The sequence below is a fragment of the Heliangelus exortis genome, chromosome 1 (assembly GCF_036169615.1).
Source record: "Heliangelus exortis chromosome 1, bHelExo1.hap1, whole genome shotgun sequence".
In the NCBI taxonomy this organism is placed as follows: Eukaryota; Metazoa; Chordata; class Aves; order Apodiformes; family Trochilidae; genus Heliangelus; species Heliangelus exortis.
The window spans coordinates 149,081,944-149,107,722 of NC_092422.1; the positions used below are offsets into that span (position 1 = coordinate 149,081,944).

A 25,779-nucleotide genomic window follows, 5' to 3' on the forward strand; every position below is an offset into this window, starting at 1 on the left:
GCTTCTGTTTCAAGAAGTTACCTGCTAACCCATAAAAACACTGCCTACTGGAAGCTCCCTCAACTTCCATGTTGTGATTAATGCTAGGAAAACAGGTCAAAAGCCAATAAAGTAGGTATTTTTGTTCATCTACACAAAGATAACCATACAAGTAAAACATCACAAAACTATGCACTGGTATTATCTGCTAGAACTCATACATAAGAACTTAAAATTTATTACTACCTTAAGTGTTCTGCCATCTACCACCACATTATTGACACACTGTATGGCTCTGAGAGCATCTTCTGAACGGATGTAGGTTACATATGCACTGGCACTTGGGCCCTAGAAAGAAAAACACACCATTTAATTTTTTTTTCCTGCCCTGAGGCAGATCTAGAACATTAAGTTGCTTTTTAGCACCTCTTTTCATAAACTCCTGTATTCGTGACCAAATGTTTGAAACAGAAAACCTGACAAAAATGGTAGAATTCATAAAAATTTGTGACACACAAAGAATGGGGAAAAAGAAATGCATCAAAATGTTGCCTGAAAGTTCTGAAAATACTTAAAGGTATTTTATTCCTGAAATGCACATTAGTGAATAAATGCCATATTACTACTTCTCTGAAGGTTTTCATAAGGACTCCAAGTTGTTAATCTTTCTACATTGCATCTTGCATCCAACTTCGAAGTCTGGTTGGACAATGCCTCAGTTACTTAACTGCAATTTGATTTTACAAAACAGTTGGGTTTTTTTCCCCTTTTTACTTTAATCCATTACTTAATCTTAAATAGGGAGTCCCAGAATGACTCTTCACACATGTATTTCTCTAAAGGAATTAAAAGATATATATCACAAGGGCTTCTGACTTACCTGTGAGCCTGCATATGATGTGCTGTTATTAATGACAACTTTATGTATTTTACCAAACTTCCCAAAATATTCTGGTCGTTTCAAAACCTACAAGAAAGGAGTGATACATTGGAAGGTTAAGTCACACAGGACATACATGTACTTATTCTTCTGTCTTAACAGTGCAACTAAAGCCTTTAATTAATAAACACAGGTCTCTTCTGCAACAAGAATGGAGAATTTTTCCAACATAAAACATGCTTACTTGCAATACACAATACATTGCCACTGCAGTAAAGAACTTAAATGAAGGATATTCCATATTTTATTGTATTTTTCAAATTTCTTTCAGAATTCAGACTACCCAAATGCTACCCAGGCATGAAATCAGCATGAAATATTCCTGTATGTATCTACTTTATAACTTGAGGAAAAACACAGATTTATTCCAGTTTTAAAATAAATAACCATCTTAAACTCGTTGAATCCCGACTCATTTCTCCCACTCCAAACAGAGTAAACCAATTAGCTCAAAAGCCTCCAGTTTTCAGAACAGCTGACTAAGCACATGGAGACACCACCACTTTTGAGGGACAAGAAAACACATTTGGGGAGGAAGGGGAGGAAGGGGAGGAAGGGGAGGAAGGGGAGGAAGGGGAGGAAGGGGAGGAAGGGGAGGAAGGGGAGGAAGGGGAGGAAGGGGAGGAAGGGGAGGAAGGGGAGGAAGGGGAGGAAGGGGAGGAAGGGGAGGAAGGGGAGGAAGGGGAGGAAGGGGAGGAAGGGGAGGAAGGGGAGGAAGGGGAGGAAGGGGAGGAAGGGGAGGAAGGGGAGGAAGGGGAGGAAGGGGAGGAAGGGGAGGAAGGGGAGGAAGGGGAGGAAGGGGAGGAAGGGGAGGAAGGGGAGGAAGGGGAGGAAGGGGAGGAAGGGGAGGAAGGAAAAAACCCAAACAACAACAAACAAACAAACAATTACTCCTGTCTTGGCCCTCCCTGCATCCGTCAGTAATAATGTATCATTTATGGATCCTGTGCATACCAGGAACTCTGATTAACTGCTACCTGTGTGCCAATTACACTGGAAATATATCTGACACATTTGGTACCAAAACCCCTTCTTTTTCTACCTCCATGATGGAAGGAGGTACAGAAGTACTGACTACTCAGACTGAAGCTAGATGACAGAATTATAGTATTGTTTAGGTTGGAAGAGACCTCAAAAATGATCTAGTTCCAATCCCTCAGCCATGGGCAGGGGCACCTCCCACTAGACCAGGTTGCTCCCAAGTCCCATCCAACCTGGACTTGAACACTGACAGGAATGGGGCAGCCACAAACTCCCTGGGCAACCCGTGCCAGTGTCTCACCAACCTCACATTCAAGAATTTCTTCCCAATATCTAACCTAAATGCCATCTTTTAGTTTGAAACACCTACCCCTCATCCTATCACTTCATGTCCTTGTAAAAAGTCCCTCACCCCTGTAGGTCCCTTCAGGTGCTACAAGGCCATGATAAGGTTTCCCTGGTCAGCCTTTCTCCAGGCTGAACAAACCCAGCTCTTTCAGCCTTTCCTCAGGGGAGAGTCTAAGGGTATTTCAAGTTGAAGAATGATGATGGATGTAAACAGGACTTTGTAAACTCAATAAATTTTCTTAATTAAAAGATGCTTTTTCATGATACAGGGTAGCAAGCTGGCTCTTTCCTGGGTCTTCTACTACTAAATTTTTTCTCCTCAACTAACGTCACTCTTATGCTCCTTCCCAGTTAACACTTCAAATGTTGACCATTTTCTTCTGTCCCTACAGATCTGGGCTACAGTTTATTTTTTATAATGCAACCAAGCTCCCATTTTAAAATTGATGGTATATGACAGATATATAGCGTTAGTGGATCCAGCCTAGGAAAATGAGTACCTAAAAAATCCTTAAGCTTATTTTTAGCTTAGTAAGAAGCCATTTTAAAACAAATACAAATAACAATTTCCTCATTAAAGAAAAAAAGAGAACCTGTACTCCAAAAAGGAAAGACAAACAGTTTTTGAGGTTATTTTGGAGGAGGAAGCCAAGTAGGTTCCCTTAAGATGTGCAGGCGCAGTGAAACTTTTCAACACTGCTTCATTTGGCACCCACCAGGGAGACAGATAAGGGTGGGCACAGGGGTGCTCTAATGGTTCCTTGACAGCAAGTTAAGAGCAAGAGGTGCAAGTGTGAACTGCTCACCTCTGGATCTGCTAGGCGCTGAGATAGTCCTACCACGAAGACAAGATTCTTCTGTACAACCCGTACACTGGCCAAATGTTTGCGATTCTCTGATATCTTCTGTTTCCTCTCATTCTGTTTCTGTTTCTTTTCATTTTTTATCCTTTGCAGCTCTTCCTGGGAGAGTGGTTTGTACACTGCTGGATCTTCTGGATATGGCTAAATATAATAAACACCGTTAAAAACAAACCCATGTAACAAACAACACATTTGAAAATCATTAATCCTCATGTTTTAGCCCACAAATTTCTTTCTTCTATTACACTGTTCTGATTGCTATGGCCAGCACATAGAAGCAGAATATTCAGACCTTTGGGAAAGGTGAGTATCTTGCATGTTCTCACAGAATTCTATTTATGGACACAATATTGATTTGGGCAATAGCCACATTCTAAGCCAGCTGCCCAGTAAGTTTGGTAACACTACAAGCAGCTGCAACATGAGAGCCAATACATCCTGTTAAGATTTCACTGACATAGCTTAGTAAGCAGGGTGGAAGCATGCCCTGCATATTCACTTTATATTTAGTTGCCTGATACAGATTTGAATACTTAAGTGTATAAACAAAGTAAAGCCTACAGTACAAATGTAATTTCAGGGGCCCACCAGGCTGAAAAGAGTTACACCATTGCACAGCTCAATCTCTACATGGCCAACTTCTCCTAATGAAGAAACAAATTTCAATAGAGTTACTGCCTACTGATTTAACAGTGTTCTTGCCATGCTTTTGTACCAGTTTGAAACTTCAGCTTTGTCCCCCCTGGACAAAGGTACATTTTCAACCTCAAGATTATCATCTATAGATAACTCCTCAAACAGAGACAACACCGTAGATTTTAATCTCAAAGGTATCTAGCAGAAGTACAAGTGTCTTCAGAGTTACCTAGAAAGACTGCTCTATTCATGCAAGACACTGCTAGAAAGTCAGTATTTTAGCCTGGTCTTGTGCACTACTGGGCACTGTCCTCTGATCCAGATTACTCCTGAAAGCAGTCCCCTAGTCCTTACCAGTCCCAGTTTTCTCAGACTGAAAAAATACATTTTACACTTAATATACAAAGCAATGCTAAGCACAGAAGCATGTATATAAAAATATCTCAAACAAGTGCTTCTGAACAATGGGATGAAGTAAAAAAAATAGGACTACAGCAGACGTGAATTAAGGTAAAGAAGTAAATATCAACAATATGATGAAGCAGGTTCTTTGCTTGTACTACCATAAAAGGTTTCAGTGTCAATTTAAAATGAATTTAACTTTTTCCTGTTTTCTGTTAATGATAAGAGTTCAAAACTAGTTGACATATTTAATGACCTGAGAAAAACACAGCAGCAGACAAAAATAAAGTTTGTTAAAAGGACATGTACATAGCTGCGTGATGCTACTGAAAGATCAACTAAGTACTCAGACCTGACAGTCTTCTGAGTACATCTACAAAGAAAACAAGATCCATTTTACAGTTTAAAGACTTCAAAGTTCAGGATCATTATGCTGTATGCGAGACACTTTCTTAAAATATGCTGCAGTCAACTTCAGCAGGTGGCATCTCATGGTTAAACACCAAGTCCTCTGGATAATGTTTTCAGTATCACAAAGGAATTTAAACTTGCAAGATACTTTAGCAGTAGCCAAAGGTACTCAACTAAGTCCACAACACGAGAACACAGTAAGGACACACATTACTCTTCAGGAATAGTTAATGTACTATTTCTTAAAAAGCTGTTATTCGCAAGTAACACTGAATATCTTACACAGATTTCACAATGTACTTGATGAACACAAATGACCTGCCAGTTATCTTCTTGTACTCATGAGAACTTGAGATGCAGAAAAATCCTACAAGCCATTTCACTTAAAGATCTCTCAGAGTCTGTTAATCATGTAGAATAACAGACAGATAAACTGTTTTCGACAAGAGAAAGACTGGTTGACAAAGAGGAAGTTAACTGAGTTACCACTGAGTTTGGGTAGGGGTGGAAAGAAAACAAAAACAAAATGGCTAGCCCTACATCAAGTAATCCACAATCCATCCTTTCACAGATTAACTCCTTCTCCACACCCCATACCATCTAAGGCAAGGCTTGCAAGCATGCTGCTTTCTGGTAACGTGCAAGAAATGAGGTTTTGATTCTCAGTAGGTATAGTAAGACTCCTGAATGTCCAAGAGAACTAAAGCAAAGAGTGTCAAAATTCATTAGCTTCTTTCTTGCCAAGTATAGCCACATTCAGAGTATACTCTCAAATGAGAAGCAAATCAGACATTATGTTCCTTCTCTGCACTGCTATTTGCTACTGGAGGTCCTGACCATTAGTCAGGAAACATTCCAGGTAGCTCAAGCATAACCTGAGCAAAATGTTTATTTGTCCATAGTAAAACTACCAGTTTGGATTCGTACAGGAGAGTACAAGAACTACTGGGAACAGACAACTAAAAAGCAACTTGAGAATCTGGGAAGAGAAATGTATTAATCTCAGCAGAAGTATGAGACTGCCTGAATAAGAATTTCAAGCACTGAGAAGTAGCAACCATCAATTTGCCCTCAAGAATAACAGTGTTAGTTTGATCAACACAATCATCTCTAAACACTGTAGAACTGTATTATATATGAAATGTTTTATATATACTTTTATGGCTCTTACACCATGGTTAATGCTTCTAAGGAATGAGTAGTTGGAGAACTTGCAGAACCTGTAAATGAATCTGCGTGCACCTCTTGAATCCCAAGAATACATCATCAGAAACCCAATCCAAAGTGACAGATGATTTTCCTATCTATATATGAGTGACAAGATGACAGGTAAGAGATGGTGCATTGAAGGAGGGAGGCAAGAAAGCACAGCATCAACATTTCAGAAGCTAATTCTAAAGAACAGCATGAGAAACTCTGTTCCTTTTGAAAATGGACATGAAGTCAGTATACAAATAGGACAATAAATTATTTCATCTTCAGAGCGATTGCTTCAGTGTTAATGAACTTGGATGACAGTTCAGCTTCAGATGGAACACATGCAAGGAAGGCTGGTGGAACATGGCTCTGAAAGCCAAGCAAGGTGGATCGACTGCTGGTGTATCTTGGCACCATTTCATGAGTGGCTTACTCTGTCCATACAAAATGGTGGTAAAACCACAGGTACCAGAAGTTCTTGGGTCCTAAAGCTGCTACAGCAGCAATGCTAATGACATGACCACTTCCATAAGATACTCGTTTAACTTCCTATCACCAATTTGTCAGCTGGTAGAGGATTTGAGATCCAAAGAAAGTAGCTACATCAAGTGTTATCTGCATTTATGTATTTTCAGGTGCAAGACATTAAGAGATAGACATCACTGATTTACTAAGTTTAGATGACACCCTCCACTTCAGTTACACAACTCCTCTTCAGCAGAAACCATGTGAACAGGATATGCCAACATGGAAAATGACCAGATTTTGTTTACACTAACTGCAAGCTGCTGGTAGTCCTACAAGAACTTCATCAAAAGTTCAAATGTCTCTTCTGTAGTCTCTTTAATGACAGCTGGCCCTTGATGAATTCTGTCTTCCTGACTAAGATTGTCTTGTCATTTAACTTTTGTTTTCTTTCAGACTTTTTTCCCCACGTTTTCCCAATTGTTGAAAGCTGAGCTGGGATTTATCAAGCACTTCGTTTTTGTCATTCCCAGATGGGTCACATTCCTTCCATACAATGGATGTACCAACATTTCCCAGTTGTTGCCTGTTCTGAAATGAGAAACACAGAGAAAGTCAATAAGGTTTATGCATAGTATACACTATACTACTTATAAAAAGAATTTTTTAAAAAGCTATTTCCTATATATTTCTAAATTTTAATTATTGCACAAACCACTCAGTTGTGGGATTAAAAGCACCAGAGGAAACAAATTACATTGTTCCTTTTACAATGAAACAGAAGGAAGAAAAATATGGACAACAACATGCTTAAAACATGTTAGCTTCTTGGTCATAAATATAGAAGTTCACCAGTTCTCTCCATTTGTAATATAAGGTGCTTGGAGGCATGAAGTTCACTAAGTCAAGAACTGGAGGACAAGGCAAAGCCAAACCACAGGAACAGCTGTGCATCAAGTTATATTACTTGGTGGAAGGGCAAAGAAACTATGAAATTAAAAGAAGCTGGGCTTTTTTATTGTTGGATTTAAAAATTGCAACAACTAGCACTAAAGTCCAAGAGTGCTATGCTCTATTAAAGCAACACAGGCAACAGAAATGGTACTAATAATTTATATGACAAAGAGCATCTAGGCCACTGAATTTTAAAGAAAAAGAAAATTGAAAAAATAACTGCAAGGATAATAACCACTGGCTTTACCAGTGAGTCTGGTGACCTGTAAACCAGGTTTTGGCTACAGAAGTCTGTTTTGAGGACAGCATATTTTCATTCTATTTTGACTAGTTAGCAGCTATTTCACTCACAGTTAACAAATCAATTGACTGGAAAAAACAGGAATGCTTGCCGAGCATCCTACAATTCGCTACACCTACAATTCTGAAGGGCATCAGGAACTCAAAGCAGGTCAGTTCTGTTTCTTAAGGGAGTACTTTTTGAAGTTAATGAATTAAACAGAAACAATTTCTGAGTCTATTTCAGAAGACTCAGACAAAGTTTAGGTAGCTTTTCATGTGTTAAGGCTAACATACACTAGTTTGCAACCAGCATTCAAGTTAAATTCCTGGTAACACCTTACTTTCACAAATCAAAACAAAGCAAATGTTTATCTATTGCTGTTAATAACAGAAGGAAACTTAAGACACACTGCAGCAGTTGACTGCAACGACACAAACATATTCTGCACATACTAAAATATATAACAGTTCAAGCATGTACAAGTGTCTTATCCTTGGTAGAAAAAAAAGCAAACTAACATTTTTTCAGTTAGAAGTAAATACATAAGCTAACTGAAAAAATGTTAGTTTGCTTTTTTTTCTACCAAGGATAAGACACTTGTACATGCTTGAACTGTTATATATTTTAGTATGTGCAGAATATGTTTGTGTCGTTTGCAGTCAACTGCTGCAGTGTGTCTTAAGTTTCCTTCTGTTCTTAACAGCAATAGATAAACATTTGCTTTGTTCTTGATTTGTGAAAGTAAGGCTGTTACCAGGAACTTTAACTTGAATGCTGGTTGACAAACTAGTGTATGTCTAGCCTTAACACATGCAAAGCTACCTAAACTTTGTCTGAGTCTTTGCAACTAGACTCAGAAATTGTTTCTGTTTAATTCATAACTTACAAAAGTACTTCCTTAAGAAAAAGAAAAGACTGCTTTGCCATTTTCTGTGCTTCAGCATTTTAAGTGCTCACAACTAATACACAACACAGTAGATATGAATTAGAAACTGCTTAGATCTTTCTCCCAGAAGCCTTACTGCACTCAAATACAAACTATTTAGACACACTGCACACAAAACCACATACCTGGTTCAGAAGGTCCCACAAACTTCAGAACTTCTTCAGACTTATCTGATGCTGCCATAAACTGCATAGCTTAGATTTATTCCCAATGTCCCCAATGGCTTTGTGTATGCTCCTCAGCCTCTTCCACATAAATCCTCTACAATCCAGTAATACAGCAGCAACGCTGCTCACGAACAACTTTAGTCCATGGACGAAGAAAGTATCAAGAATATAATCCTCATCTATTGTGAAAAAAGAGGTCTCCTTCCTCTTCTGGAACAGTTGGTGTGCTTCATAGCAATTGTAGCACTCACTTCAGCTTCTCTTGTGAAACCTTTTTTCCTGATCAAACTGTATCCAATTCAGCAAAATATTTGCACATCAAATCATCCACCAGATTATTCCACATTAAAATGTTCAGCTGTGGCAGTATCCATATTTCAAACAATTCAGATACCCAAAGGCAGTAAACAACATGCTGCTTCTGTGATTCTTGAGATGTATTCCACATACTTCCAATAAGGAACAGGCAGAGATGAATTGAAGTAGTTGTTGGCAAAAAACAGTGCAATAAATCCAGGCAAATGAAGGAACATACACAGACAAGGAAACTCCAGACATTTCATGTTGTTCCAGAAGACTAGAACTCTGCTTGTACTGTAAAAATTACTACATAGCATGTGTCATCTACAGCAGGTATCACATGTGAAAACTGATTTGGCTGATGACAGGTTGATCTTCCTTGTAGAACATGCAGCTCAAATAGCACAGCAAATCTATACGATTTATTAACAAACGTATGTTGCTGGGGAATTGCCTTCCAGCTTGCAGAGATGTCCTAACACACATTAGCAGTAAGAGCTTTCGTGTAGTCGAAGCCCAAAAGACCAGCAAGAAAATGACTGAAAGTGCTTATAGAAACCTGTGGTAGTGCATAAAGATAGCAAGACCAAGTAAGATTACTTGGGGTCTGAAAAGGGAGCTGTCATTCAAGAAAAGAAGCCAACAAAGGCATAAAACTGAGGATGGGATCACAATAAAACAGCAGGAGAAAGAGGGAACACTAATAGCCATGATTAAAAAAAAAGAGGAAGGTCAGGCAAGAAAGTTACAATCAAGGGAAGTCAGTAGAGTTAAAGAAAAGATACTGAGAAATATTTTTATTAAACACTAAAGCTAAGCAAATAATGAAGTTAAGCAAACCACTAAAAGGGGGTGAAAAATAATTCAAAGGAAAAAGTAGGCAACTGAAGTTTATAGTTGTGGCCAACCAAAGTATAAGTCAGACATCAACTAAGAGATGGAGAAATTAAGTGTGACTCTCAAAGTACTACATCTAAGCATTTGGCAAGAAGATCAGAATACCAGGCAAACAGACTTAGTCCGGATTTTGAAGTGTTTTAAAGTTTAACACTGTTTAGTGTCCAGAAAAATATGGATTAAAATCTCCAGTGCCACAAACAGAACAAGAAGGTGCTTTACAAGCTTGCCTCAGACAGTTCTGCTAGTTTAGCTGAACCTTGGCCCTCAGCAAACCCCTTGATGCTGGAATCCTCACTGTCCTTCCTGAAAAGACCTTGTCAACACGTGAGCAACCCAACTCAGACTTTTTTTGGCAGTTCTCCCAGAATCAGCATGCCTTGGTTCTGATCCACAGCTTCCCCTATTAATCCAGTTCTGAATGTAACAAACCCAGACAAGCCATTGCACAACAGCTCTGACAAACATGCAGAGAGAATGTGAAAGATCCGACACCTCACCCTTGATCTAGGCCAGGACTAGAAAAATGTTTCCCTGAAGGAAAAGGATGCCTTTGGTACCAACACAAAGCAAAAGCCTTGTGATGTGTGTAAGACAAGCTGCTGTTCCAGGATATTTACCTTTCTGCAAGCAGGACAAAGTCCATTCTCATCAGTGCGGATACGATGCCAACAGAAACGACAGATTTGGTAGCCACAGGTGCAAGGGAAGAAGTTGATGTCATCTATTTCCAGAGGCTCCATGCAAAGAGGGCATTCCACAGGGTCTTCCTTAGCATCAGGGCTGCGAGACATCTTTATATGTTCGCAGAGCAGCAAAAGTTTATAATAACTTAATAGACCAAGAAGGTCAGCACTTGAAGGTCTGCAAGAGAAAAAAAAAAGTGATCAGTACTTTTGACGACCTCTCTTTCACACGTTTTTAATATTTCAGTTGTCCACTGTTTTCCTTCTCCCCACACAGGTTATCTACAATCACACAAGTACTTCCTAATAACCCTGAGTGTCTCTTCCTATTTATGAGTCACAGAAGAAGAACAGAAGAGGGTACTGGTGATGTACTTCCCTGTCTGGATAGGCAATCACTTCTTTAGCAGTTCATCAGCCTGTGGGGGTTTCAAACTGTACAGTTGTAAAAAAATGCTTAACAGTGCAGACCATACATTGCTTCCAAGTTCTGTCAGAAGCTTTAAATATTGCTTTTCTTTAAGTCTACAAAACCAAAGTCAAATCCTTTAATGTAGGACTTCGTGTTTAAGATCAATTTATTCCATTGCTTAGAGACTTGGAACATTTAGGTCATCTATTCAGACTTTTCAGTAGGGTAACAGAATTATCAATCAAAACCAAGGAAAGCTTCTGACTCAAGAGGATTTGTTTCTTTTTCCATCATTTTTTGATCCAGATTTATCTCCAAAATCAGCCTGAGGACTATAGCATTAAGCAAGATTTGTCAGGTACATGGCTCTCTACATGTGTCAGACAACTTCCACCAAGTCCTTTATGCTTTTCATCAGCATCCAATTTGCACAAAAGCCCAAATATATATGCATGTGGTAAAAAAAAAAAATCACTAAGTTTTAAGTTCAGAGTAGAGCCACAATAAACTATTTCTAGATCAGAATTTTTAAGAGAACCAAAATTCAGATCACCATTTTCTTAACACATTTCACAAACTCAGTCATTTGAGTATGCTTCTATTCTCTAAGAACACAGCATAAGAAAGTTACTTTCAGGCTGGCATATTCAATTAGTTTGTCGTGTTGAGTGGGGGTTTTTTTCACTTAAGTACTACACTGGATATTTGAAGTAGTATGTAATCACAGCAAGCTTTCTCAATCTGCTGTATGTACATGGGAATGAATTTAAGGGCAACAATAGAATGTTTAGTTAGACCTTTTGGAGAAGAAGAAAAAAATTAAAAAATCCCACAAACTACAAACCCAAAAAGCTAGAGACCACTGAAAATGTGACCAGAACTACTGGTTGGGTGGCCATCCTATGTGTAATGAACTACACCACTTCTTTACAAGAAAGCGAGGTCTAGTTTTGTTTTTTTTAAATCCAAAATGCTTTTTGCAGCTATTCCTTTCCCAAAACATCAAGCATGCAATTTAACGACATACACAATCTGGAATTCCCTTTACTTTCCCATAGAGTTTTCTGTTGCATTTCTAACCAACATGTATCAGATCATGTACCAGGCAATCTTTCTGCAGGCTTTTAGAAGCAAGTCCATAAACAAATTCTCATATTCACCTAACTTGAGTAAAAGAAACATCCACCCACTCCTTTGTTTGGAAATATGATGACCGAATGTTCTAAGAACAAACATTTGAGGATGGTTTTCTGTATGTTACAGTGCTAACCTTACCCATCTTTGATTTGATACTTTTCACCAAACAGAAAAAAAAAAACAAAACATCACAACTCAATCCTGTTCACCCTCATCTGCACTCTAAACCATACTTCTTGGCTTGAAGTCTCTCTTGTAAAGCCCAAGAGGTTGCAGCTCAAGTTGGGACCTCCCAATTTACAGGACAGGATAAGTTTAGCAACAGTCCACTATACTTGTCCCTGTCCTATCTCTTCAAGAACAAAAATTCCTCTGCAAGCAGCCAGGAGAGAACTCTGGAGAACAACAGAAGAACTCTGAAGAACACACACCCAAAGCACTACCTAAACACACAGCAGAGTAGAGAGCTGTGTATGAGAATGGTCACATTACAGTTAAGGTAACCCGAGTTCACAGACTAATACCAGCAGCCCTGACTAACTGCACCTATAGCCTCTGGGCACAAAGTGAAGATCTGGTAAACACACACCACTGGCCTAGAGAGAGAAGTTCCACTGGACACTCACATAGAAGTATGGATGAGAGAATAGATTTAAGATGTGGTAAGCATAGTTTCTCTATACGGCATGAACTAGCAACACTGTCCTCTGCATGACCTTCACAATTATTAAAATAGAAAAGTTGAATACCTACAATAACACAGCAGCTTTTATTTTGTTATCTATGCTTCCATTGGTGCTATATATTTAGAATTAATTTTGACAAGCTCAAAACCAGGTTCTGGGACCTTAGGAGTGTTTTCTACAGAGAACACTAGAAGAATCTGACCTGAAGGAAGAAAAGGATTAGGTTGTTTGGGAGCTTTGTCTTGTTTTCAAGAACACATTTCTACTGGCTGAAGAGTGGGAGTGACTGTAAAAAGGCCACAGCACATAATTTTATTGCTTATTATGCAGGTAACTTAACACATTTTTCTACAGCAAGACTTAAATTTCCTGTAGACTCTTCACACTTGCACAGCAGCAAAACCATTACAATACGAAAATTATTTTAAACCAAAGCACGGGATAAACTGCCCAGATTTTTTCCATTTTAGATTTGGATTTGAGTTTGTCACAGATCTCCAAACAATAGGTCAGTAAGCAGGCAGCATATCCCCTTCAACTGTGTACTCATTCCACTGCATGCTCAGCAGCTTTGAGCCTACTGAAACATGTCTAAATAAAACTATACTAGACTAGTAAAGCTGTAGCTAAAAGCGCTGTTTTGAAGAAACTTCAGCCACCACAGTAAAAGTACAGAATTGCAAAGTTACTATTTGGAATCTCTGCTAAGAAATATCATCAGTTCACGTGAAAGAAAGCTTGACATATTAGCTAGTGCCTCTGGGATATGCAGACAAGCTCTAACAAAACTGCAACACAATTAACATTTATGAGCTGTTTAAGTTAACGCTAAGGGTTCAGCAGCTGCTAGCAATAATGCCAATAGCTTGCTTCAGTCAGCAAATGGCCCGTTATTTTACAAGGAGTAAAGACCAGCTGTGTGCCATGTTTCTTGAATCAAAGAAAGAGACAATATTTATTTACTACTTATTTACCAAGACTATTCCAGACGATTCAAGATGAACACAGGAAAAGTAACACAGTACTGGCAAAAAAACAAGAGGCAATAAGTATTATTCTTATTGTTTTAAGTATTATCATTGTTTTATCCAGAATATTTGGTCTTTGGGATCAAGTTCAAAAAGATTAAATTAATAGCATCTCAGGGGAAAGAAAAAAGGAGAAAGGTTGTGCACATGTGCACATGCCATATAAGCAGCTAGAATTTGTCCATACACTTTCCAAAAAAATGACAACTGCAATCCAACAGTGCTCCAACAGGCTCCACATCCTGTTTACAGGAGACTGCAAAAACATTCATGCACACAGGGATGGAACAGCAGTGGACAATGTCCAACAGCATCTTTTCAATTCAGTGAATTAGCAATAGGTAATAACCATAATATAGAAATATACAGTTGTGTCGCAACCCTTCCACCATAACTAACAAGTTCTTTTCTTTTCAAAACACATGAAAAATGAGAATAATTTTCATTAACTTTTAAAAGTGCTTACTTAGTGGATTTGACAGCTGTGTATAATCAGCTTCACTATACAATAGTGTTTCTTTATGAAATCCTCCAAATTTTGCAGTCAGGAAGAAGAGTTCCTACTATTTGAGGGCACTCACCTAAACACAAATTTACTTCTAATAGATAGTGATTTCAGTCCTTTCAAGATAAAGATGTTGCCTATTCCTTTTTGACTGGAGGCAAGATTAGCTTCCAGCAGCTTGTCTTCCCTGTTTAATGTTAAAAGGTGTAATAAAAAAAAAGAGGAGGCGAAGACTAAAAAAACTAGCTTGTAATCTATTCTTCTTCCTCAAGTGCAGAGATTTGACACACACCCCCTCTCATTTCTCCATAGTAGATACCAGAACATCTCCACTTGCTGACAGTTCATTTTAAGTAAACATGTCCCTTAAAGTTCAAGTCCTCAGGAGAACAGCTAACTTGGATACAGAGACTTCTTCCCCTCACACCATGGGCTGAACTCAGCCTTGCTATTTGCTTTAAGCCACTCAAAAGTGTCACAGACAAAACCTGTAAAAATCTAATAATGAAAATCTGAATAAAGGGCTCTCATCCCAGAAAATATTTGGAGACTTAAGGCCTCTTTAAGGAGAAAATCCAGACACATGTTAGCTAATGTTTCACTCTAAGTTCAAACACACCTGACTCTTAAAGTGAAGCAGGTCGGAGTCTATACAGCAAACCTTGAGTTAGGGCTCATTAAACTTACGCAAACAGAAACTCCTACTTTTTTTCATGGCCTTGGATCCTTTGAAACTAATCAGTCCCCACAAGTCTCAAACACACAGTAGATGCTGCCTGCCTAACACTATGGGGAGGGCAGCCTCCAAGACCCAAACATTCCCACCCTGCCACAGAACTAGTTCCCTTTCCACACTCCACCTCTGTGGTGATCCCAACACAGAAGCTGGAGGCAGAAAGAGCCTACAGCAGACTACAAACAATGGTGCCAATGGTTACCCCTTGCTGGAAGCAGGGGAGCAGCAGCAGTTCTGTCAGCACAGCTGGCACAGGGCACAGCAGAACAAGGCCCATGCTCAGACTAATTCCTCCTGTCTAGTGGCTTTGCTTAAAGAAGAGCAACCATGATCCCCCCCAACCTCTGAATGTAAGGCAGGCTACCACTTCACTGCAACCACTGGAAGGTTTACATCCAAACTTTTCATATGCAGAGAAAACCCTGTTTTACTTTAAGCACATGGGAGATGTAGTGAGTTAAGTCATTCAGGGCCCCACAGAGAACTCGTATGAGAGTTCACATATGCACATCCCAAATCACAGATGTATAGTCTGGTCATTACAACACCTAGTCTTGTATCTTAAGTTATTCACACAATTTGGAAAACATCTGGGGAACTTCCCCAGGCCACCTCTTTGACCTGCTACCCTTCACTTTTATCATTTTTTGGAGCACTATACAAAGAAAGCAATCCCCTTCTCTCACAGACCTTTCCATCAAAATATGGCAATATTTTACAATCATTTGGTTACAAACACTGATAAAGGAGACAGCACAAATGCTGAAAAACAGGCTTGTTTTTTAAGTGTTATGGTGCTGGTACTGACTGAGAACAAAGACACCTCATTGGCAAGCAAGCAGGCTCTTGAATTATTCCAAGTTAATTTTCATTTGAGACAGAGGGAAAGTTCACTTCCTACTTCTTTTTCCTGACTGCAGTACTAATTGCAGAATCACACCCAGTAACTGCATGGTCTGCTTTCTCTCATGTCTTTTCCCTAGAATAATGTCTATTACTTTATCTGTGGTCTGCAGTTACATTTTGATCACACCACAGATAAGAAACATAAGAGGTGGACAGTGTCCCACATGTTTAGAATGCACTACCAGAAATCAAGTAACTATCTCAGTGCTTGTAAAAACAGTTAGACTGACTAGGATTATCCCAAAGTTATGTAGCTCAGAGATCAAAACTGAAGTCCTCTGCTTTAAGCCTCGTTGCATGTGCTTAGGGAGCTCACTCTCATGGTGGCAAACTTTGAATTCTGACAGCAATAAGCAGCTGCACCATTACTTGAACCAAGAAGAGCAAAGCATAACTAATCAGTCCTAAATCAACCCTCCATTGTGCCTGTGTGCATCACACAGACCCACAGAAGCTTGCACCAGCACTGTGAAGACAGACAAGCACCAAGGAGTAGCAATTGTTCAAGCAGCATATTCAGCAACAGTGCAAAAATCAGCCTAAAAATGTACTAGGTATGTTTTGACCTAAAGCCCCCAAGGGACCCCAATAACAAAAAAAAGAGGCAGATGACCCCTGCTAAATTGAAATGAAACTACTCATTCTATATACACTCACTGTGAACACAAACTATTTCAAGACAGTTATTTGACAAAAAAAGTTATGTACCACAAAAAGATGCTTTTCTCTCATTTAAGCTGAACTAAGACTTGCTACTGCAACCTTACTGTTACAGGATTCAGAGCTTTTATGCATAAAGAGCTACATACATGAGTGCCAAGTAAGCAATTATTTATTCAAATACAGAATCAAGGTGTTAACTTTTATTTAGAAAGAAAATAGGCCAAGTAAATTTCTGACACATTCATCCACAAGCACATAAAGCTTTGGATGCAATTAGCCAAGATGACAACACTACCCTAGCATCTAGGTCAACTCGCTCAATGAAATTAAAATTTAAAAATTAATTTCCCACATTCATATAGGTTAGAAATGGAATGCTGGTATTCTTTATTTTCTCTTTCTGCATGTCCTCATTCCATTTTTGTATAGTACCACTATATATAGACATGATATACCAAAAGCATTTTTCTATAATGAATTGAAGTGGGCTATACAATTACTACTTTAAATAATATAGAAGCCTGTGTCACAGACAGTGACCTTCTAATATTGGTATAGATACTCCAGCATGATTATTTCCTCAGGACACAAGCAGGAGATGCTTGAACAACACACGGTTGTTCAGTATAGGCATACCTATATAGTATATATACCTATATAGCAAATTATGTAACAAATTGTTGTCAAATAATGTTACAGGGACCATAAGATATCATGCAAAAAATCTGCCAAAAATAGATTCAACACTTCCTCTTAAACATTAAATAAGTCCATATAAACTATCCTGAATTCCATCTCTGTCTCATTACTGGAAAAAAGGGTGTTACACCATTTCTTGTCCTTTTTGCTTCAGAACATCTGCTGCCAGTCACTGTCAAAAAGAGGATCTTGATAGATCAGCTTGCCAATCATGCAGCAGCCACAGACAGCTATTAAACTGGCTGTGTGAGGAATGGAGAGTCTTTATTCTGTTCACGCAGCACCCTAGCACAAAACACTCATTCTGCAGTCAGGGTGCCCACACATCAGTGTATCCTTGTTCAATTTTTCCATATTGTTGTACTCTATTTAGTCCTTACTTAAGTGATACTTGTAAAGTGCTACTTTACAGGAAAACTTATTCCATGTCCTAGTCTACCAGTTTTCTCTGTGGTTGAAGAGCAGCATATTTAATTGTAGAAGACTCACATTCTAGCACAAAAGCACTACCAGACAGTTGGAATAATCCTTTGGAGAAACAAAGGTTTTTTTTTAAAAAACAGGTGATGTAGAGATTAAAAACTTTGTTGATCCATATAAAAGCAGTAATTTGTGATACAACACCACCTAATTGTAAAGGTGGTCACTAACATAACAAAGCTTATTCAGTACCAGTTCAGAGCCCCCAGCAAATGTGTTATATTATGTTTTGTTATGTTCTTTTCATAACATAAAAGGCAGTTTCACAAAAGTTACCAATATCCTTATTTTTCCAGTGCTTTTACCTCTGCAGATTAAAAACCCCAGACACAGATATTTCATGCTCAGATGCTGGTGCTATCCAGAGTAAATTTGGGGACTCTGGCTAGAACAGCTTTAAGCTTCAACTCATCCCATGTTGCAACCCCCTGAACCATGACTTTGCACTACTGAAGCATTTCACCCATTAATTTCTTATCCTTTTGCTGCCTTCTACTCATTGGCTTACAATCTCCAATTTAAAGATCAACTGCAAGTTAAAAATTTGAGGGCAAGGTTAACTTGTCAGCTACAAGGTGTATATTTTTCCATTGATAACTACTATACACATTGATCTACAACTAAAAAAAGCTTTTGTTGTTTGTTTACACCAATGCAGAAAGTCTGCATTACCCAGACTTAAGTTACTGCTTTTCAGTATGCAATATGTTCCTCTGTTTTTTGAGGCTTTGTTTCTCAATCCAGTACTGCTGATGAATTTCTTAACTTCTTAAAGAACACAGCTATATGGAATTTTTAAACTAGCAAAGTGCACAGAAGACATACAGACTCTTAGATGTGCTTGTAACATAAAACAGTATGTTCACAAAACTTGAAGCCAATTAAGTTATCTAAAAGTAGCAATGTTAACAGTAGGTTATATCTCCAAATCCTTCAAGGTTTCAGAACTAGTATAGCCTATCCTCATTTTCCTTTCCTGAGGGTAAAAAAAGAAATATTTTCACCTTAAGAGAACTGGTTCCTCCACTGAAAGTGAACATATCATTGAACTAGTAAATTAAAGTGATATGGCCTGTGTCTTTAAGAAAAGTTGGTACAATGGGTGAATAGATTTCAGTTCTTGAGCTACTGAGCTCTAATAGTATAATTAATGCTAGAACTCAGTACTAGTATCAAACAATGCATAATGATTACATGTTGAATATGTTGACTACTAGAGAAAATGATAATTTTAGGAAAAAGGATCACTAAGTAGAAGACTCAAATTATAACCAATTTTAATGGGGAACTTGAGCAAACAAACTTGAGACATAATCTAAAGACCAATTTAAAACTTAAAGAAAAAACAGCTTAACAACCCAAAGCACACAACATGCTGCCTAAGTCACAACACTAGTGCTACCCTTTGCACAGCAGTTGAAGCTGTTCTCCTCCTCTCCTGTGCCACATCTCAGCTCTCTGCCTGTCTTCTAAGCAGCCCTCTCACCACTCCTCACTTTTCATCAGTCTCCCTGGGCCATTCAATCCCTTCATGTTTTCCTGGGATGCCTTCATCCAAAAGACAAAGAAAACCACCGTTCTCCAGGCTTCTGGCTACTGGAATTTTTATCAGTCTGTTTCTTTCTTCACTGAAGAAGATAGGTAAGAAAATATTATTCCATAATGAAAGCTTCTTGTGCTAGCTTGTATTGGATTACATACTTAATAATAATGGCCAGTATTCCCAGATCCAATTATAAAAGAAAAGCTCAGCTCCGAGGAGCTCCTCAACCTTTAAAGAGACACGACCCAGAAATTCTCACACATAGAATAAATCATCTCATTTGAGGCTGCAAGACTGCATTTGAATATAACCCAGTTTGCAACATCCTGCAGCCATCACCTGGATAATTTACCACAAGGGCTTATTTTTGACCTGCTGCTATAACTGTATTACTTCATATATTACTACTGCTCTGATCTGAAAGAAGGCTTGAGGAACAAGAGCTTTATTATCACTGAAGTACAATCTAGCACAGAGCACCATCGGTGCTCAGAAGGAAATGTATACATTTTTTAATAAAAAACTTCCATTAAAGGAAAGCTCAGGTTTTACATTAAAAAAAACCTCCCATTTGCATTTCCATGATGCAGCAGGAACAGGACTGCTACATTATCTTTAGAAGTCCTAGCCTGCCTGTCAAGCTGTACTCAGTAATTAACACTTGAACTACCAGTGCAAAAACCTTATAACCAGTTTTCTTATTAATTCATGTTATCCGAATTAAGGAAAAATTACACAGATAAACCTCCTGCAAACAGATCTCCAGAGATTTTTGTAATTATTAAATACCTTCCTCTATAGCACAAGAATTATCTGATTTTTGTCCCTGAAGAAGCAGTTAGAGCAACCATATCTTCCACAGAAAGCGTAACAAAGGAAAATGCCAGTGAAGCTCAGGTGCACTTAACACATTAATTTTTTCTCCTATGATATTTTATGAAAACTCAAGGATCTTGAAGTGTTAAAATGCAGCACTATCTTTTCCTCTTAGGGGAACAGTATCCAATAGCTAACACACGCGCTCCTGAAATTATCTGCAGGGGGGTGGGGGGAAGGGGAGAAACACAAAAAAGGGGGATAAAAGCTGATCACGGGTACTCATTATAATGCATGGTGCTGTAAACGAGAAAGACACAAAAGTATTAATTTTGTCCGTAAGAATTCCAAATATTACTTATAGAAATTAAGACTAAGTGGAAGAATTAATGACCACAGGTCATGGCTTCTTGTCTCTACTTGCCAAGTACTTTAGGAACCTTGCAAATTCCCTAGCTCTCCCTTATGCATGTGGCTGAGTTGCCACAGCAATATTGTCATAACAAACCTGAAAAGTATACCAGGCACATATTAGTATTACTAAAATTCCCTCACACAAGATATGTTGGCAAGCAGTAATTTTTCTGTTTATATGTAAGCAGGGGGGACTGAGCACCCCACCTGCCCTGCTTCTAAGAGTCCCCTCAAACAATTTTCTTAATTCCACACTTTAAGGTGCTTTACTTGAACAGAAATAGTGCAACTGAATATACTAGGTAAGTCTTCTTCCACATTATCAAGACATGAATAAAATTCAAGAACTATTCACTCTGAAGCACAGTAACTAAATACACTTTAGGCCTAGAGAATGGGAGATCAAGCCAGTGTTAGCAACAACCCCTCAGTTCCCTTCAGAAGCATCCTTGAAATTAGGAAAGCATAGACTGAAGCATCAGAAGGTCTGAGAGAGAACACATTAAGTAATTATCAAGCTCTTTCTGTACGTGTTTAAAATTTATTTAAAACAAACTTTGAAAAATGGCTTATACACTACTTAATGTTGGTTTTCTCCTCACATTCTCAATTAAGTGAGCTAGCTATTTATCCTAGCCTTCAACTATTGCATTTGTTGAACACTTTCAAAAGAAAACAAAAAGATAAGTTGACCTTTAAATATTACAGACAGACATATTGACATAAATATTAAGACCTATTCTGCACTTCTCAAGTAACTTCAAACTACAAACGTGAATATAACAGCCTATTATTGTTTTCTTAGCAACAATGGTATTACATCTCCCACGTTTTTCCATAAAACCATGAAAGAATAAAGACTTTTTATTTGGATTGGAGGGGAGAGAAGCACCAAAACACGCGTAAGACTGAGAAATCTGCACAGAGAAAGCTTTAAAGAGCATCAATAGGTTCTGGATGAGCAGTGATTGCAGCTTGAGTACTTCTGCTAATCAAGGAATATTGCAGAGCACTGAGCTCCAAAGAATAAAAACTTGGTCAAAGTTCATGAACTCCTCAGAGCCCACAAAACTGTCGTCAAATTCACTGGCACCTGATGCCAGAGATTAGAGGACTGGCCGTCTGACATTAATTAAAAAAAAAAAAAAAAAAAAAATCAAAACTTAAATCACATTACATTTCTGTGCCCAAAGGTAGGAGCTGTAGTATAGCTGCTACCATTCCTCCGTGTAGGAGAGAGTGCAAGGAAAAGTGCTGGAGCAGTAACAGCTTCTTTGGTTTGTGGTTTACTCTATCAATTTTTTGCACTACACAGTTTAAGATATTTCCACGTCTGAATCAAGTACTTTGTCTTGTAACAATTCCAGTTACACGTGGTCACACCATGACAGTTGTTTTTTTTTAAATCAGGTAAAACAGCAGCAATTTCTCTTCATCTATGTCACAAACATTCTGTGGTCTAGAGCTCTCTTATACAGAGCATATATAATGCAAACAACTGCAATATACATGAAGTTCCAAATTCAGGTCTGATGTGAAAATCGTCTATTACAATTTTGTCCAGGCATTTCTTGAAACAGGGCTTGGTGGGAAAGGGGGAAGAAGAAAAACAAAGCAACACACCAAAAAAAACCCCAAACACCCCAAACAAACAAACAAAAAAACTCCACACAGATTCTCTAGTTCAAAGTGTTTCTGACTCAGCACAGGAAGAACGAAGCCAAAATTTTCTCTTTAGGAGCACCAAATTGAAGTCAATGAAGTTGTATTTCGAATCTTTAAGGAAAAGATGCAGTTTGGGAAAGATAATGACAATCAGCAAGCAGTCACAGAACACTGACATGTGAACTGGCTTTCCTAGTGATTAAATACTACAAAACTCTGGAATATATTAGGTAGTTTAGAACTGGGATTTCTTGCATTTATTAGAACTTTAAAAGCCCCAATGTGTTTATGTGAAAGATTGGAAAGAGCCTTGCCCTCAATACCCGTACATTAATTCTTTATCTATGTTTTTCAGTACAAGGTCTACTTGCTTCAAATGAGGAGTACAAATTTATAAAACTGCATGTAATAATTTCTTGATCAGACAATTTTTAATAAAATTTCAGTAGGGTAAAGGATAAAATCTTCATAAACAGTTATGAAGAAGAGTTTTAAATTCTAGTCCATAATTATTTTTAAAGCCATTTTTAAGAATTAGACCAAGTTTGCTTCCAGAAGTTTAATTGAGAAGTTATTTGCAGGTTTACTTCCACAGCTTCTGGTCATTCACACATGTTGATCAGGCAGCTGGGACAGAGCACAATTCTTACCTGCTGAACCTGTTTTCAAAAACATTTGCTAATGACTTTACAGATGCTTTTTAAATAGGTAGCTGCAGTACCAGATTTTTATGAACAGGAATTTATCTAACTAAGTTTTAGAAAATATTTTATTTGTCCTTTACTGAAATAAAACATTTTGCTTAGAAAAGCATTAAGATCTTTCAGAGAAAATAACAGAATTTATTATCTTTGCCTCTCCTCCCATGAAGTTTACAGAATCTGAGGTACACTGGTACTTTCAGTACTGCAGATTATTTCAGGTTCCAGACAGGTACTAATGATCCAAAGAGGCATCCATTCATAAAGAGAAACATCACAAATCTTGCAGCTTTTAAGATACAGTCTATAATCAAGTCCAATGACCACACTAGTTAGAGTAGGAAATCAAAACAAGGAGACAAATTATTCAACTGTTCATGGAGAGACAAGCTCCCATAAATAATTTTTTGAGCAAAGTCAAAGATCATGTGGACCAGAGCAATTTTGTTTTCTTCCTAAATTTCAAAAAAGTTTTCAATAGGGTCCTGCTGAGCTCTTCAAAGAAACTAGGCTGCCATCAGAAGTGTCTGTCCTCTAACACGTTAAGAGCTGATTTTAAAAACTTGGAAACAAAAGAAGGAACAAGGGAAGTCAACAATGGGAGCTCCACACCATTTTCTGATAGAGACAGAAGTCACTCTATCAGCAATCTCAAAAAGAAAATGAGGATAAAGTGGGCAGAAGCCACTACACCAAAGAACTTTCCATTTAAGACTATCTCATGGTCTTAAATATCTCGCTGGATTGAAGAATGATATAATAGTATAAAATGTATTGTTGCTAAATGCCAAATGATGCAACCAAAGAAAAAATTACTCCTAAATGAGCACAATGATATGCCAATCTACCTAGCAATTTTAAGGAACAAGTTCTCTGAGCTGTCATAAGTATCTCCTGTGCAATCTGCTCAGTAGTCAGTCATAGTCAAAAGCCAAACTAAATACAAAGCATTATTAGGAAAAAAAGCACCAAACATCATCAATGTAGAAACCCTCAGTGCACAGGATAATTCTGCTTTCCTCTCCCCACACACAGAAGAAACTCACAAGTATAGAAGGAAAGACAAGAATTAACAAATTTATCATAGGAACAAAACTGATCCACTGGCAAAAGGTTACTGGGGGTACACAGTATGCAAGACAGAACGCAGGAGACAGAGAACATGTATGTATTCACCTTTATATATGTTACATTATATATATATATATGTATGTGTATATATATATACAGAACATTGGCTGATTAAACTGTGCAACTCTTTGCCATCAAAGGCTTACAGAATTAAAATGGTTTAAATATACTCAATCAGGTTGACCAAGATGGAAGATCCAGCGTAAAGTGCATAGGTCAAAGACTATAAAGCAGAAAATACTCTGCCAAGGAAACAGCTGGGCTACACATTTCCCCAGCTAAAGTCCACAGACTTCAGGACTGTTTTCAGAAAGCATTCGAGGAAGTATCATTATGTTCACCCTGATCTTAGTCTTCCCTTGAGCTCTAGCCTGCTGCTAGACACTAACCACAGCAAGACACCAGGCTAATTTAATTCTGATTCAGTAGAGCAGTTCTTTCACATTTATTACTAAGTCCCACACTTTCAGAAACAGAGGAAGGGGAAAAGAACAACTAATACAGACTGCAAAGTTTGAATCATTTTGGACACTTCCACATCGTTTTAATTTTATTGCCTACCCCTAGAGCAATAGTGTTTTTTATAAACATGCTTTTAAGACTACATCTTAGAGCATAAACAGCTATTTACATAGCATCTGCTGAACAAGGTGAATGAAATGCACCACAGAGAAAAGACAGTGCAAGTATAAGACTTCCATGTCTACCTTAAATCAAGAAAAGTTTTCCCTACTTAATTTCATCTGAAGTCCTGAAGCTGGTTGCCAGCAGTGAGCCAGGCAATAGAAACACACACTATGAAATTTCACAGCTCTTTGAAGCAGCAGTAGTAAGTCAGGAAATTAAGTTGCACTGCTGAGAAATATTCCACAATTTTGATGAACAAAACTTATAAGAAGCTAATCGAATGTTACAAATCTTCATCTCCCAGGTAACAGCAAATATACTACCATGACACAGCTGCACCACTTATTTTAACACTACAGGTACTACCAGAAATTCACAGAATTCACTGCTATCTAGTGATGCTTTCAGTTACAAGCCTTCAAAAGGCACCCTGAGAAAATCTATGGCAAAAAAACCAAAAAACAGATTTTTGTCCAGTGATACCAGGTAATGTAATGGAGAAACATTTAGTGATAGCACTGAGATACTTACTAGGCTTTTCTAGAATTTTGCAACTGATAAAAATTCGAGGGAGTCATTAGCCAGACCAAGATTTAAGGTTTAATCTGCTTATATAGTGGGAGTACAGAGCTGTTTCTGTAGCACTGCTTTAACAATGTTGCACACCAAAAAAAAGCTGTAACTAAGCTCCAAATCTTCAGCATTCACAGAAAAGACTAACTTACCTACTGCTAATACCACTTGGAACAAGCTGTCTACACCCATACTATTTTTGGTTTGTTTACTTGTTATTACAAACAAAACTTTGCTTCTTGACACACAACTATCTTAACCACATCCAAGCAAAACTCCTCATATACTATAACTATTAAGTTAAAAACTGTACTGTATAAACTGTACTGGCAGCCACCACTCAAATCTTAACCATTTGAAGAAAAAAGAAGCAACACATCTGCAGTCAGTAGACTTTAGGGCCTCATATTGTCTGACTAGAAGATCTCTCCTTCTAATGTTTTTCACACTGGTGCTGTTCCTTCTCATCAGCAAATAGCTTTCAGCAGCAGAGAGTACAGTTTTAGCCTAGAGAGCAACTGAAGTAAATTCTGGAAAAGGGTAGGATCAAAATACACAGAGCTCAGTTGCAAAGAATTACAGGTACTGCTATATGGGACATG

The 25,779-nt window shown here is 38.1% G+C and overlaps 1 protein-coding gene and 1 long non-coding RNA gene across 9 annotated transcripts in view; both read right to left on the bottom strand.

Moving 5' to 3' along the window:
- CNOT4 (CCR4-NOT transcription complex subunit 4) overlaps nucleotides 1–25,779 on the bottom strand; it is a 78,699-nt gene that overhangs the window by 33,756 nt on the left and 19,164 nt on the right. For all 8 annotated transcript variants that reach the window (XM_071732943.1, XM_071732939.1, XM_071732942.1 and 5 more), the window contains exons 2-5: nucleotides 10,390–10,633; nucleotides 3,055–3,252; nucleotides 860–946; nucleotides 226–327 (exon numbers count right to left, since the gene is read on the bottom strand). In XM_071732943.1, the coding sequence (XP_071589044.1) occupies nucleotides 226–327; nucleotides 860–946; nucleotides 3,055–3,252; nucleotides 10,390–10,563 (561 nt within the window). In that variant the 5' untranslated portion in view covers nucleotides 10,564–10,633. The remainder of the gene's footprint in view (nucleotides 1–225; nucleotides 328–859; nucleotides 947–3,054; nucleotides 3,253–10,389; nucleotides 10,634–25,779) is intronic.
- LOC139791122 (uncharacterized) lies at nucleotides 6,369–9,336 on the bottom strand. Its single transcript, XR_011723774.1, has 2 exons — nucleotides 8,531–9,336; nucleotides 6,369–6,813 (listed from the first exon to the last, which is right to left on the bottom strand). It is a non-coding gene; the product is annotated as an uncharacterized lncRNA (long non-coding RNA).